Source organism: Thermobia domestica, chromosome 11, assembly GCF_964235325.1.
Source record: "Thermobia domestica chromosome 11, izTheDome1.hap1.1, whole genome shotgun sequence".
Taxonomy (NCBI): domain Eukaryota; kingdom Metazoa; phylum Arthropoda; class Insecta; order Zygentoma; family Lepismatidae; genus Thermobia; species Thermobia domestica.
The window spans coordinates 87864571-87877757 of record NC_137464.1 but is presented as its reverse complement, the minus strand read 5'-3'; the positions used below and the strand labels follow the sequence as shown (position 1 = coordinate 87877757).

Sequence of the window (13187 nt, the reverse complement as noted above, 5' to 3'; positions counted from 1 at the left end):
CTTTATACAACTCCACATATTTTTATAAATTACCAATCTGACTCTTTCTAATTTCTTAGACGTTTCTAATCATATGTTCATATCTTTCTACACAATCTCCAAATCTCCAGATGTTTTACTACCCAGCGTCTGTATATTTAAAGATCATTCCTGGATGATCCTAACCCTACGTCCATATCAAAACAATCCATTATCATCCAACATATCTGACAAATCATATCAATATTTGATAAAAGCATCTAGTCCTAATTTCTCAAACATTTTCAGCCTATAGTCATTTAAACTCAGAACAACATTAATGTTTTAACTTCTAATAGAGATGAAGTAAGATTTAAGAAATTTAAGCTTGTATAATTCTCCTTACGTTTTGTTTTGTATTGGTAAAGTACTCTTAGTTCATGAAAAACTTCATATTTTCTATTATTAAATTTCTTTTCAGGCTTTCCAAATCGCGAATTTGATTCGGGAGTATACGGAAGTGCTTCAATCACCACACGAGGTAAGGCGACGAGAGGCCAACAAAAAAAGAGCTTCAAATAATAGGCCAGTTAGCATCCTACACAAGCCCGCTCCTCCTTTGAAACCAACTGATGAAACCTCCAGCTAAAACAAAACATTGAAAATTTGTGCTGCATTAGGAGTTATAAAGTAAGGATGAAACGTTTCTGATTTTAGTGTACAATATGTGTAAGTGCGAGTGCAAAGGAGTTAAATCGAACAGATAGGAGTATTACCACATTTGTGATTACCTAGTCATTTTAGTATTAACAAAAATAACAGACACAATAGACTGTTACATACTTCTATGCACACGAAGATATAATAATCTGAAAAAAACTTCAAAATAAAGCCAAAAATAAACGCTGACCTTTTCGAAGCACAAACATTCATTGATATGGAAGAAACATGGTACGGAATGTGCCTTTTGACAGCGTAGAAAAGATACGATAATATAAGAAGAAAAATAGAAGTTGTTGACGTTGGTTAGGTTAAACGTGGAACTTCCGGTCTGTTAACTAATGGAAGAAGAAGAAGAAAAGAAACGTAACTTAAATTGGGTTAGCAAGGCGAGGAGACTTAATTGCTTTACTAAATGAGTGTGACGCTATGGACATTTTTATAGCTGTGTACGTATTGTTTTAGTTTGTATATACGTATAAATATATATATATATATATATATAAGATAAGAAAAGTTATGTATATACATAAATATATATATATATTATAAATATAAATGCATTTTAAAAATGTTTTATGTATATTTAAACGAATATTTAAAAAAATAAAGAAAAAAATACTTTCCATATGAGATGACTGCCATGACAAAAAAGAAAATCTTTTCTTTAACAAATTTTAAACTAAAAACTTTAATACACACTATTATTTAATGTTATTACAAGACAAGGTTCAGCAGTATTAGTGGTATGCTGCTATATCACAGGTCACTTTTTTTATTTTTAGAGTTTATTTGATATTCTGTAATGACTTTCTTATATTTAATGACCTCTTCTTTAAGAATGAAACGCATTTTAGACCTAACATTCAAGCATTTTAAACTGTAAGTCAATATTTTGAGGACAGAGGTACGGAAGTACCAGAAAGAGTTACGACAGTATTTAGGTACATATATATATACAGACATCATAAAATAGGAAATTGCTAGGATATGAAGATTTTTTTTCTATTATTATGACAATTATTTTAAAAGTATGGATATGAAAATGTTAACTATAAGAAGTTTAAACGTTTCCAGTCTTAAAAAAATATTCAGTTACTCAATCATAATTCTACACAATCTTGCTTGAAAACTGGTCTAATATTAAGAATAGCTTATCTTTAAGAGCGTGAAAAAAAGAAGAGAAAAAGAAAGAAATATGAAGCCTGACATACTAAAACTAATAGAAAATTTACAATTTTTTTGCTAGTTTTTTTTATAAGTGAAAGGAGGTAATGAAATCCAATTTACCACAGTCATAGATAATGTTATTCTACAACAGAAAATATGAACCTGAAGAATTTTCATTATTGCCATCCATAGAAATTACAGTGTTACCAGAATAATATTTCCTCCAAAATCTAAGTTAAGGCAGCGACCTGAGAAACGAACTCAACCACATTTAATTACGTATCATATTGTCTTCGAATCCTGCGAACTACTTTATGTAGAACTGCTGTTGTGTTGAACTATTCTTGGAATCCTGTTTAACATAGAGTTATTAAAATTAAAGAACAATGTTATTTAAAAGGTAGTTCACAGGATTCGAAGACAACATGATACATAATCAAATGCAGTTGAGTTCGTTCCTCTAGTTGTTGCCTTACCTTAGATTTTTTGGGGAAAATGTTACTCTGGTAACACTGTAATTTCTATGAATGACAACGCTGAAAATTCTTCTGGTTTGTATTTTCTGTTGTAGAATAACATTATCTATGATTATGGTAAGTTGTATTTCGTTATCTCCTATCACTTATGAAAAACAAGCAAAGAAAAATGGTAAATTTTGTATTATTTTTAGTGTGTCAGGTTCTTAAAGTGACTCACTAGGAGTAGTATCCATAAGCAAATTGTATACGAGACTATCTAAGAGAGTACTTCAAAGAAAGAAACTACCAGTGTACATACTGTGGCAACAAGATATAAATTTGAAATATTCACAATTAACTTTTACTGTCTTTGTATTATAAGCCGAATAATATTGTCAAGCAGCATTTCTGGAAAACTGGTATGTAACAGATTGTTTTTGAGGCATTGAATAGTTATTGTTTGAAAAGATATGCGTTGTTAGTTGCATTAAAGTCAGAATTTCTTTGTTTATTTTATTATTCTTTTAAATAAAATGTTTAATTATTATGAGAATCAGCATATATTTATATTGTACATTAACCTGACAATGTTTTGTAATTAATTTTTCAAGTTATCTTTGGATGCCTTCAAATATTGAATCAATTTACTTTTCGTTACAAAAATTATCTATGAACAACTATTGGCGATATTATCTTACCTTTATGCTACATCTTCGAGAGAGATCATTTATGTTCCTAACCTCTAATAGATAAACTACCGTGCGAACCCATTAAAATTTGTGGAAGAGCAATAACAAGTTTCCTTGTTTCTTGTTTTAGACTCAGATTGATTAAGTGTTTGACACCACCATTCTTTTCGAATACGATTTGTAGGTGAATTTATATAATAATAAAATACATTAATTTACATATTGGATGCTAGGTAAAGCGATAAATTTCTAATATTTCTACATAGGCCTGGTTACATCTATATAAGTTTCGTTGTGTATACATTTACGACATGTGTATGTTTATGTATGGAAACATGTAAATGTTATCAAGTTCTATGTACCTCTTTCACTATAATTTATTTGTTGGTGCAAATCGTTTGACATTGTTCTACGGACTTCTCGATTGATTTGTTTTCCTTTTACTTGAACACTATTCCGTAATCTTCCTGTTTCTTACATTACATCACATTAATACCTGAAATTTCATTTTGAACGTTGAAAACAAATCTGGAATTTTCACAATATTTTCTGCAAGACTAAGTTTAATACTTGCAATCGACATTTGATTTTATGAAGAAATACATTCTTTCTGCAATTTGGTTTTAAAAATATCTTATTTGACTCTAAAATCTCATGAACATACATGTTCTTTCGTTTTTCAGGGAAAACAACTCTCCTCTGAGTATATTTACAACATCCAAAATTTGATCCCGTTTTAGTGATTACATTCTAGCTTATAAGTTTGCACTAGCCTATAAGTTTTCTTCTCTGTCTCAATAGTATGCATATTTATATCTTGCATTTTGTAAATATAGTTTATTGTGATAATATAATGCTTTTCTATTGTCGTTTAAAAACAATTCTAATGCTAGAAATAATTCATTCTCACTTATATTTTTTCTTTAATATAAAAACTTCTTTCAGCTTCCAACCTAATACTTTCTTAGCCTCTAAATGCTATTTGATATATCTCAATTTTCACATTTGTATCATATTTTTGTCTTTTTATTGTCCGTAAAAATAAAAATAATAATAATAAACACTCACATATGTGTTACGATGTTATAAAGTTTTATTTATTTAAAAACTGATAATGTATCCCATACCTTAATATAAAAATAAAATGGAAAACAATTCTAAAAGTACCTACGTTGGACATTATATTCATATTTCAGAGCTCAATGTTTACTCAGGGCATAGACTTTACAAGTTAAATACATTAAAAGAAGAATTGGATTTCCACTACATTATAATATGTAAATATGAGGCAATGCTGAAAGAAAGATATCTTTCTTATACTTTTCTCAATGTTCAGACACCACAATTTCCTGATACTTGATATTCGATGCTGGTACCTATTTCTCTTCAATACTCTTTGTTTGTTTTCTTACAGAGCATCAAGAATTATTTTAAGTAAAATTTAATGTATACTATTTGCCCATCATTTAATTATTTTACTTTAGCAACTTTTCATTTATATTATTATTATTATTATTATTATTATTATCGCCGAGATTAGAAGGCACATGTTTAAAAAGGGATAAATAATCGTTCAAGAACTACTAACATTTCCTTAAATTGAGCAAACCTTTCTGAAAGGCGTATTTTTCTGTATCAAACTACAATTAACGTTAGAAAAATATTAGGTTTTTATATTTAAAGGAATATTGCAGCATCTTCTTCTTCTTCTTTTTTTTATCGAAATTAAGGTTAATGAGCATAGTCTTCGGTTCAGAAGTAAACCAACGTAACTACAAACTAACAATAGAAGTGCAGATTGCTTAAGCTATTTTGTTTTTTTGCTCTCGCAATATCTTCTTTTCTCCTGAAAATATATGGATCAAGTCACGCTTATAAAATTGGCCCCTTCTTTGCTACAATTTGAAACTACTGTACTGCACAGTATCTCAGAGAAAATTGTTGCACTATTGTGCACGAATTTTACCTTTGTTCATGTGGAATAACTTGGAAGCTTGAAAAATATCGCGAAGTCATTTCTTACATATATACACACAGAGAAAAAGAAAGCCTTGAGTGAAATATAGATCCCCAAGAAATATGATGTGATTTGTCCAAGGTAGTATTTTAAAATTAGTACAATGAATTTAAATATTGTACAAAAAAGAACTGTTTACACAAATACACGAAATCCTGTACATGTATAAATAAAATAATGAAAATTTCTGTAAGTTCTGAATGCAAGTCACCGCCGTAAGAGAGTAGATTCATAATTGAGATCTCATATGGTGTTAATTTGATGATAAGTTTCATTTCTCATGTGCTAGTAATGACAATAGATACAATGTTAAAAGAACTAGTTCCAGGATATAGTGTGGAATGCATCATATCTTTGTGTAGTAACTTCCTGATTTCACACGAACAAATGCTATCAACAGCCACAAAATATTTTGTTATATTTTATTAATATTGTTTCGTAATTTATCATTTTTTGTAGGGAAGCGAATGCATAAAAGCAGGATTTGAATGGAACTTCAAAAGCTGAACTTTAAACCTAGTATACTCAAACCGGTAAATCTTACGAACATAGAAGAGTTGGACTTCCATTGTAAACAATCTTGGATCAAATCAATTGCTAATTTTTTTATATCGCTGCTTAATTAGTAAATAACATATTTAGGAATAGAACCGGAATACTGTAGTTACGTGTTTATGTAATATCCGGTCATTTTTTAAAAAAAAATTTAAAAAAACTTCATTTTCTTTTGTGATTTCCAAACAAGAAAAATTACTATTAATAAAATGTATATAGGCAGATATCCATGTATAGACAATATTAATCATAGTTATTGTTCATGTTGAGAATGAATAAATAAATATGGCAGTTGAAAAACAAAATGGGGTGGGAAATATTTTTTTTATATATAAATCATCTTAATTGTTTGAACAGTGACGCTAGTCTTTTTCGTTAATTTTAAAAAATATTACATCTACTTGTGGTGTAATTGTTATGTACATGTGCTCAAAGTATTATTATCATAGATCAAATGGACAGTTCAAAATACATTCAGTACATGGTTTATGAATTCTTATACTTACATGTGTGTATATTTAATCCTCAAACTGTCAAAAATAGAAAGTTTCAACAAATGCAAAATACATACGATGCTGAATGTGAGACGATGCTGAATGTCAGCGAATATAACATATATGCTGAAAATATATGACCTGGTGTTTTAAAAAAAAGTATTTGCATGTCAGCAAAATGCATATGACTGCTTATCTTATCCTGTATAACGTTCTTGCAGGGTATATACATATATATATATAATAAACAATATTTATTGTACGTAAATTGTCAAAAGAAAAAAGCATTTCTTGTAGACAGGCTTTTAAAATAATTATGTTGCCAAATTATTAATAAAGAACTAAACTAAGAAAGAATATATATATATATATATATATATATATATATATATATATATATATATATATATATATATATATATATATATATATATATATATATAAAATAAATATATATATTATAACGTAAAACATTACTATTGTACCATATTTCTAAATATTCACACTAGATGTGTGATTGTAGATCATTCAGAAGACATGTAAAAATAAACGAGTAATATGTTTCATCAGTTTGCTTTTTATAACATTTTCAGTTATCAAACAAAAATGTATATATGTACAAGCAAAGACTTGCGCGTAAAATGCAGAAAAAAAATTAAGCACAATATTCAGTATATGGTATTCTAAAAAGAGATTTTTGTAATATTCGGATCAGGGAAATAAAAATAATTTTCTTTTTTAATAAATAATTTCCTTTCTTTCAAACAATATAATCAAAAGAAACTGTTGAATTACTTGATCTTTATACTGTGTTGTTTTATCTTTTTTGTTACTTTTTTATACATAAAATAAATGTGGCATTATTTGTTGTTTTTTTATTTTATACTTTTTTCATACATTGATAGTTATACACACAGACATTTAAAATGTTGTATATACATACCAATATATAGATTATAAAAACATCCTGTAATTATTACGTCATAATTGTATGCAAAGTTAAAAAAGACAGGTATAGCCATGCTCAAGAGTGAAATGTGCAGAAATTACTACCGACAAATTCTGTTATATGTACTCACAGAGTAATAGTAAAATACTGCAAACAATGAAGGGTATATGTATTTTGGACGTAGAATCAGGTTAAAATTTATTCGCAGAACAGAAATATTTTTTTGACATCAACTTTCAATTGCTTAAACAAAATTAAATATTTTTCTTTATGTATTACAGGTAATGCAGTTGTCTAAATGTTATAAAAAATGTTCTACTTAGGTAATCGAAAAATATTTCTGTATAATCGACAACCTTTAATGACAATTGTGTCGTACAAATTTATGTTTTGACACTTAACTATGGTATTCAATTTATTACAGCTATTTAGTGTTTAATTTTGCTAGCAAATTTGCAAGGTCGGCAATGAAATAGAATCATTAGGTTAATAGATTTATTAAGTATAGCAACTTTGTTGAATGATAAGGTGTGGGAATTTAAGAAGAAGAAAAGGAAAAAATTAACAGTAATTTCACCATAAATCTAAACTTTTCTTAAATATATGTTTGTTTGTCTTTTAAAATCAAATTCTGACTCTCATTCGTTGTCAAACCTTTCTAGATAATAATGTTTCGAGATGAATCATATATTAAATTTAATAATTGAAGTATTTCTTTATGTTTTCGTTGTAGTATTCCGAAAGTTAAAATTTTATATAATATTTTTTTTTTTCCTTTCGATGTGATTTCGTAACATAATGTTCTAGCAAATTATCGTATCACGTAGAGACATTTTTTATTGTTTTAATAAATCCTGAGTGAATATTGGAGCTTTCGTTTATCAACACCGAGTGATTTAAATTGAGAATTGTCTTAATTTTTGGAGTATCGAGGCAACGTAAAATGATTATTAGCTAAAACTGTAGTTGCAGCGTGGCGCCCACCTGGACACATTTCAGCATTTTACGTTCTTTCATTCTTCTGTCCCTTTTTTGTCTGGTGATATATTTTAGCGAAGGGGATGATCGTATGTGTATTTTTAGTGATTATTTTTTCACTATTTTCTGTTTATATTATGGAAAGCCTCAACAAATTTGTGAGCAAATGTATTAAGGAGCCTATAATTTCTGTCTTAGCTAGAGATGAATTCTTGAAGAGAAAAATCAGTAATTTTTAGTACTTTAGAGAAAAACTTTTCAAAAGTATATATGCGTATACAAAGGCTCTTTTAACTGTAATTGTTTTAATTCCTCTTTGTTGTATACAATGACAATAACGTGAGCTAAAATTTAATTGGTATCATATTATTACTTTGTACGTTATTTACTTTAAAATATAGGAAAGCCAGAAAGTCGCGTGAGAAAAGAACATACTCAACGGGAAAATAAACCCATAGATTGTAAATTTTGTATGAAACAATGTAATTTCGCACATGTGGACAAAGTGAAGCACCAATTTAAAATTGCTGTATGTGCTATTACTGTTAAATCTAACACTGTTAGCGGTGAAAATCAGATATTATGAAAGACAATAGAACAGTTAAGCACTCCTACAGGGAAAATACATGAAAAAAGAAATAAATAAAAAACTTCAGGATAATCGTTAAAAGTGTCCGAAGCAGTGGTGTAAATCAAATGATTAAAATCTCATACAGGAGTCTAAAACACAGAAAAAGACAATTGTGTTGCTCCATTTTTTACGCATTTTGTAAGTATCTAGAAACCAAACCGTATCTATAGTAAGATCTTGATTCACGTAGCACCTGGAAATTTTCTCATTTATAGTGGACAAAAGTTTAAGTAATTATGTTTTAAGTAATTTTTAATATTCTTTCTTTGTTTCGAAAAACTTCTCTCCCCCGAATTCTTGTTGATATAGCTTTATAGGCATTATACACAAGGAAACAGGATAATTGTTTAGATCAGATCCATCTGCATTTTCCCTATTACTGGATCAATTCGGTTAAATCTGCATACTAGCATTATTTTACGTGCATCCAAGTTTTAAGGAAGTATAGTGATTTAATTAAAAACAGTAAAAGAGTAGTCAACAATAACATTTCAGTTTCCTTTTTTCTTTTCTTAAAAAAAAAAATCTACGTCTTCCACTGTTTACCACTCGGAGCTTTTTCTTTTAAAGTTCAATCAAACAAAAGTTTACAGTAAAAAATACAGTAGTCTACAGTAGAAAGTATACATGTTTTTTAAATTATTAAAACCACAAGTGGAAATTCTTCATTCTTTGCGATTTTCTCTTAAGGATTTCGACCATTTATTCTGTAGCCTTGTTCACCAGGTTAAGGCACTCACGTGATCAAACCACTTTATAAACACACTCACTTTTGCAGTTTTGGTGCAAGGTTTTAAAACTGAACTGACATCTCTTGATTAATTGGTTGTTTGTGGTAGATTTGTTTTACGGCAGTTAAAGAAATGTTATAGTAATTTTATTTTATTAAATTTGATAAATTATGCGTATAGTGGAGAATTTTAGGAATTATGAACTTTAGCTCTCTACCTTTTTAAGAAAAGATATTAATTAGTACATAAAATATTAAATAATCATCGTGATTCATAAGCATTAGTATTTACTAGATTCTTACCGGGAAAAAAATTGCAGACGTCTGTATTTTCTGTACATTTTGTTCTTGGGCATGCAACATTGATCGTCTTTTATGCATACCAAATTTGACCCCTGGTGGGTGCTGTTTTAGTCTTTTCTTTGAGTTGAATTTTTGCAACTAAAGGAGAGAAAAAAATTTTAAAAAAGAAGCAGAAGAAGAAGAAGAAAGCTTTGAGTCGTCTGTGATTTGTATAATGTAGAAAAGAGAGAAAGAAAAAAATACAAATAAGATGTTAATGAACCAATTTGTAACATTTATATGATGAACGTTTTATGATATATTAATTTTATTTGTATTTATAATAAATAATCACAGATCAGCAAACTAAATGAATTTTTATTGTTCCAAACCACTCAAAACCAAGATTGACGTGAATTGTGAAAGAAATATGCTAAAAGTGTGCCATGTTTCTCTTGTAACATGAATAGAAAAGCCTTCCAAAGTTTCGTAGATCTATTTAACTACGCTATTTAATGAGAGTAATCAATGAGCGCTATTCATTGATGCTAATTTTATTGATCTATTCGGGATCGACTCAACATCGCACAGTGGTACGAAATGCTTAAAACGTAGCCAAAATTCAAAATCTCTTTCAAAGTGCACAAAAATGAGTGTGCTACGGTTTCTGACCTCACTGATCACGAACTCGATGTCAAAATTGAAAACTTCAAAATGGCAGATCCAATATGGTGGATCAAATTTTGAAAAAAAGTGGAATAAAGTAACAAAAAAAATTGTATGCTGGAGCTTTTCACCTCACTGATTACAAATTTGATATCAAAATGGAAAATTTAAAATTGATGGATCTAATATGGCGGATCAGAATTGAAAAAAATATATATTAAATTATATAAACATATAGTATGCGTTTGTGAAAATATATAATTACACATTAAAAGTCGAAATTATGCCAAAAAATATTCAGTGCTAATGAAGAATTAGTGTGCAAAAAATAGGATATAGACCTAGGTAAAGCAAGATATTTTTGGAGAATTAAAACAAAGGAATTACGAATGCAATTCAGTTTTTTTTTATTTTTTTAAAATTTTTTTTAAAGCATACAATATACAAAAATTTAATAATCGGCTTCAATGGAATCATCGTCAGCTGTCCCATGTGAATCTTCAGATGAAGTTTCTTGTAAATATTCCTCAGAACATGATATAGTAGCTGGTAAACATAATAATTTCACTGCATCTTCAGATAACTTGTTAAACTTTTTTCTGAGGTTCTTCTCACAAAGATAAAATGTATGTATCTGATGTTGCCATAAGTCTTAAATAAACATCTTCCATACATACACGTATTTTAATACAACGTCACAAATTTTAAGATAACGACCACTCCTCGAAGATAGGGATTTTAAAAAAGTGTCAATTATGATTTATAGATCGCCTTTCAAATGGCCTTTCATCAAAACAAATTATCTCTTTTCTTGATAATTGGATGATTTTATCTTTTGAACCTGAAATTAATATAATTAATATTATCAAATAATCTCTTCTATTATTACTAAATTATTCAATTTTATTTAATTCAATTTATTGTATGTATTTAACATGAATTATAAAATAATGGAAACTAAAATATGTATGCATCGACTAGCTTATTCGTATGTGCCTTGTAAACATAATTTTCACTTATTTTATAATAATCTTAACATTACTTTTTTAGTTTTTGTTAACCATTAACAAAATGCTGAAATATGAATTAACTGCCACTTTTTATGCATTCGTAACGTACAAAAAAAGGCGCAGCTGTTTGTATCACATTCTTGCAGTAAATTGATCATAGATTATTAATCAATATAAATTTAGCGGAATGGGGCGTCATATAAAACTTTTGAGTCCAGTTTTTTATAAACTTTGTAATAATTTCAAGAATTGTTTGATATAAACATTAATGAAAATAAATGTATAGTAAATAACGTATTGCCAATAATATATGATTTTAAAATACTTTACATACCTCCCGGAACAACGTACGTTTTGATTTAAATAGATCGGGAAAGTATACAATGAAATATTTCATATGAAACTCGAGCTATATTTCTCGCGCGAATCAGCTGTTACGAAATGCACAAAAGTAGGTTCGCTTTGACTTCCAATATTACTTCTGGTATAAACGGTGGACGGTTTCCATGGGTGAAGTTTAGGAGACTAACATTTGCTGAAGCTAACTTCATACTTAAAAATAATCAAATAGAAACTTCACATTTTCATTTTTGGCCACGTTTTAGGCATTTCGTACCACTGTGCATCGTGATGGAATTGAGAGCTATCTAAAAGAAGAATTGTCGTATTGAAAGTGTTGGGAGTCTATGCGCTGCCCTTATTAAATGATTGAATGCATCATAGGTTAGTCCTTCATGAGCTGTAAAAATCACCGTTTAACATTATCATAGATTCAGTCATTATTGGCAGACTAGTTGCCACAAACAGAAATTTTCATGCACCATGGTTTCAGCTAACATCTTCGTCTTCATGAAAGAATGTTCTTTTTTATACCATTCATCAACTATAGCCATTTTCTCCCCCCTACTCCACCAATAGTGTCTCTACAACTTCTATCATATTCCTCATGATATACATTGTTCCTTCTCAACCAATGTCCCAACCAGTTTCGCTTCCTCTTTTCTATTGTATAATCTAAGTGTTTTTTCAACTATTTCTAACATTTTCTCGTTTTTTTTTTTTTTTCAGTTCGACCCATCTAGTGCTCCCTATTCTTCTTCTCACCCACACTTCGAAGCCCTTCAGTATTTTTTCACCGCAGTTTCGTAATATCCATGTTTCTGCCCTATAGAGTACAATACTCCACACGAATATGAGTCTTTTTCTTATTCTTCATTCAAGAATCTACAAAGTTTTCTTCATCTTAAATGCTTCTTTCGTTATTTCGTACCCTTTCCTTCAGAAGAACTAACCCAAAGGTAGTATTTAATGAAGGAACAACATACATAGCGCATTAGAACATAGGAACTACTATGAGATAGGTTTTAGATATGATATTATCAGCTGCGAAATACAACACGACAATCTTTGAACGTCATAAGTTGGTCATGACTCCTATGAACCTAATAGTACTTTCTATATTCTAATGTGCTATGTAAGTTCTTCCAACTTACATGAGATAGTGGTAAAGGTTTTGGATATGATATTATCAGCTGCGAAATACAACACGACAATCTTTGAACGTCATAAGTTGATCATGACTCCTATGAACCTAATAGTACTTTCTATATTCTAATGTGCTATGTAAGTTCTTCCAACTTACATGAGATAGTGGTAAAGGTTTTGGATATGATATTATCAGCTGTGAAATACAACACGACAATCTTTGAACGTCATAAGTTGATCATGACTCCTATGAACCTAATAGTACTTTCTATATTCTAATGTGCTATGTAAGTTCTTCCAACTTACATGAGATAGTGGTAAAGGTTTTGGATATGATATTATCAGCTGCGAAATACAACACGACAATCTTTGAACGTCATAAGTTGATCATGACT

At 29.0% G+C, this 13187-nt stretch overlaps 1 protein-coding gene across 4 annotated transcripts in view; it reads left to right on the top strand.

Moving 5' to 3' along the window:
- Positions 1 to 6434, top strand: part of Myo81F (unconventional myosin 81F) — a 483573-nt gene extending 477139 nt beyond the window's left edge. For all 4 annotated transcript variants that reach the window (XM_081730773.1, XM_081730776.1, XM_081730774.1 and 1 more), the window contains 2 exons: positions 440 to 1127; positions 5472 to 6434. In XM_081730773.1, coding sequence (XP_081586899.1) covers positions 440 to 607 — 168 coding nt within the window. In that variant the 3' untranslated portion in view covers positions 608 to 1127; positions 5472 to 6434. The remainder of the gene's footprint in view (positions 1 to 439; positions 1128 to 5471) is intronic.
- The last annotated feature ends 6753 nt before the right edge of the window (positions 6435 to 13187 follow it).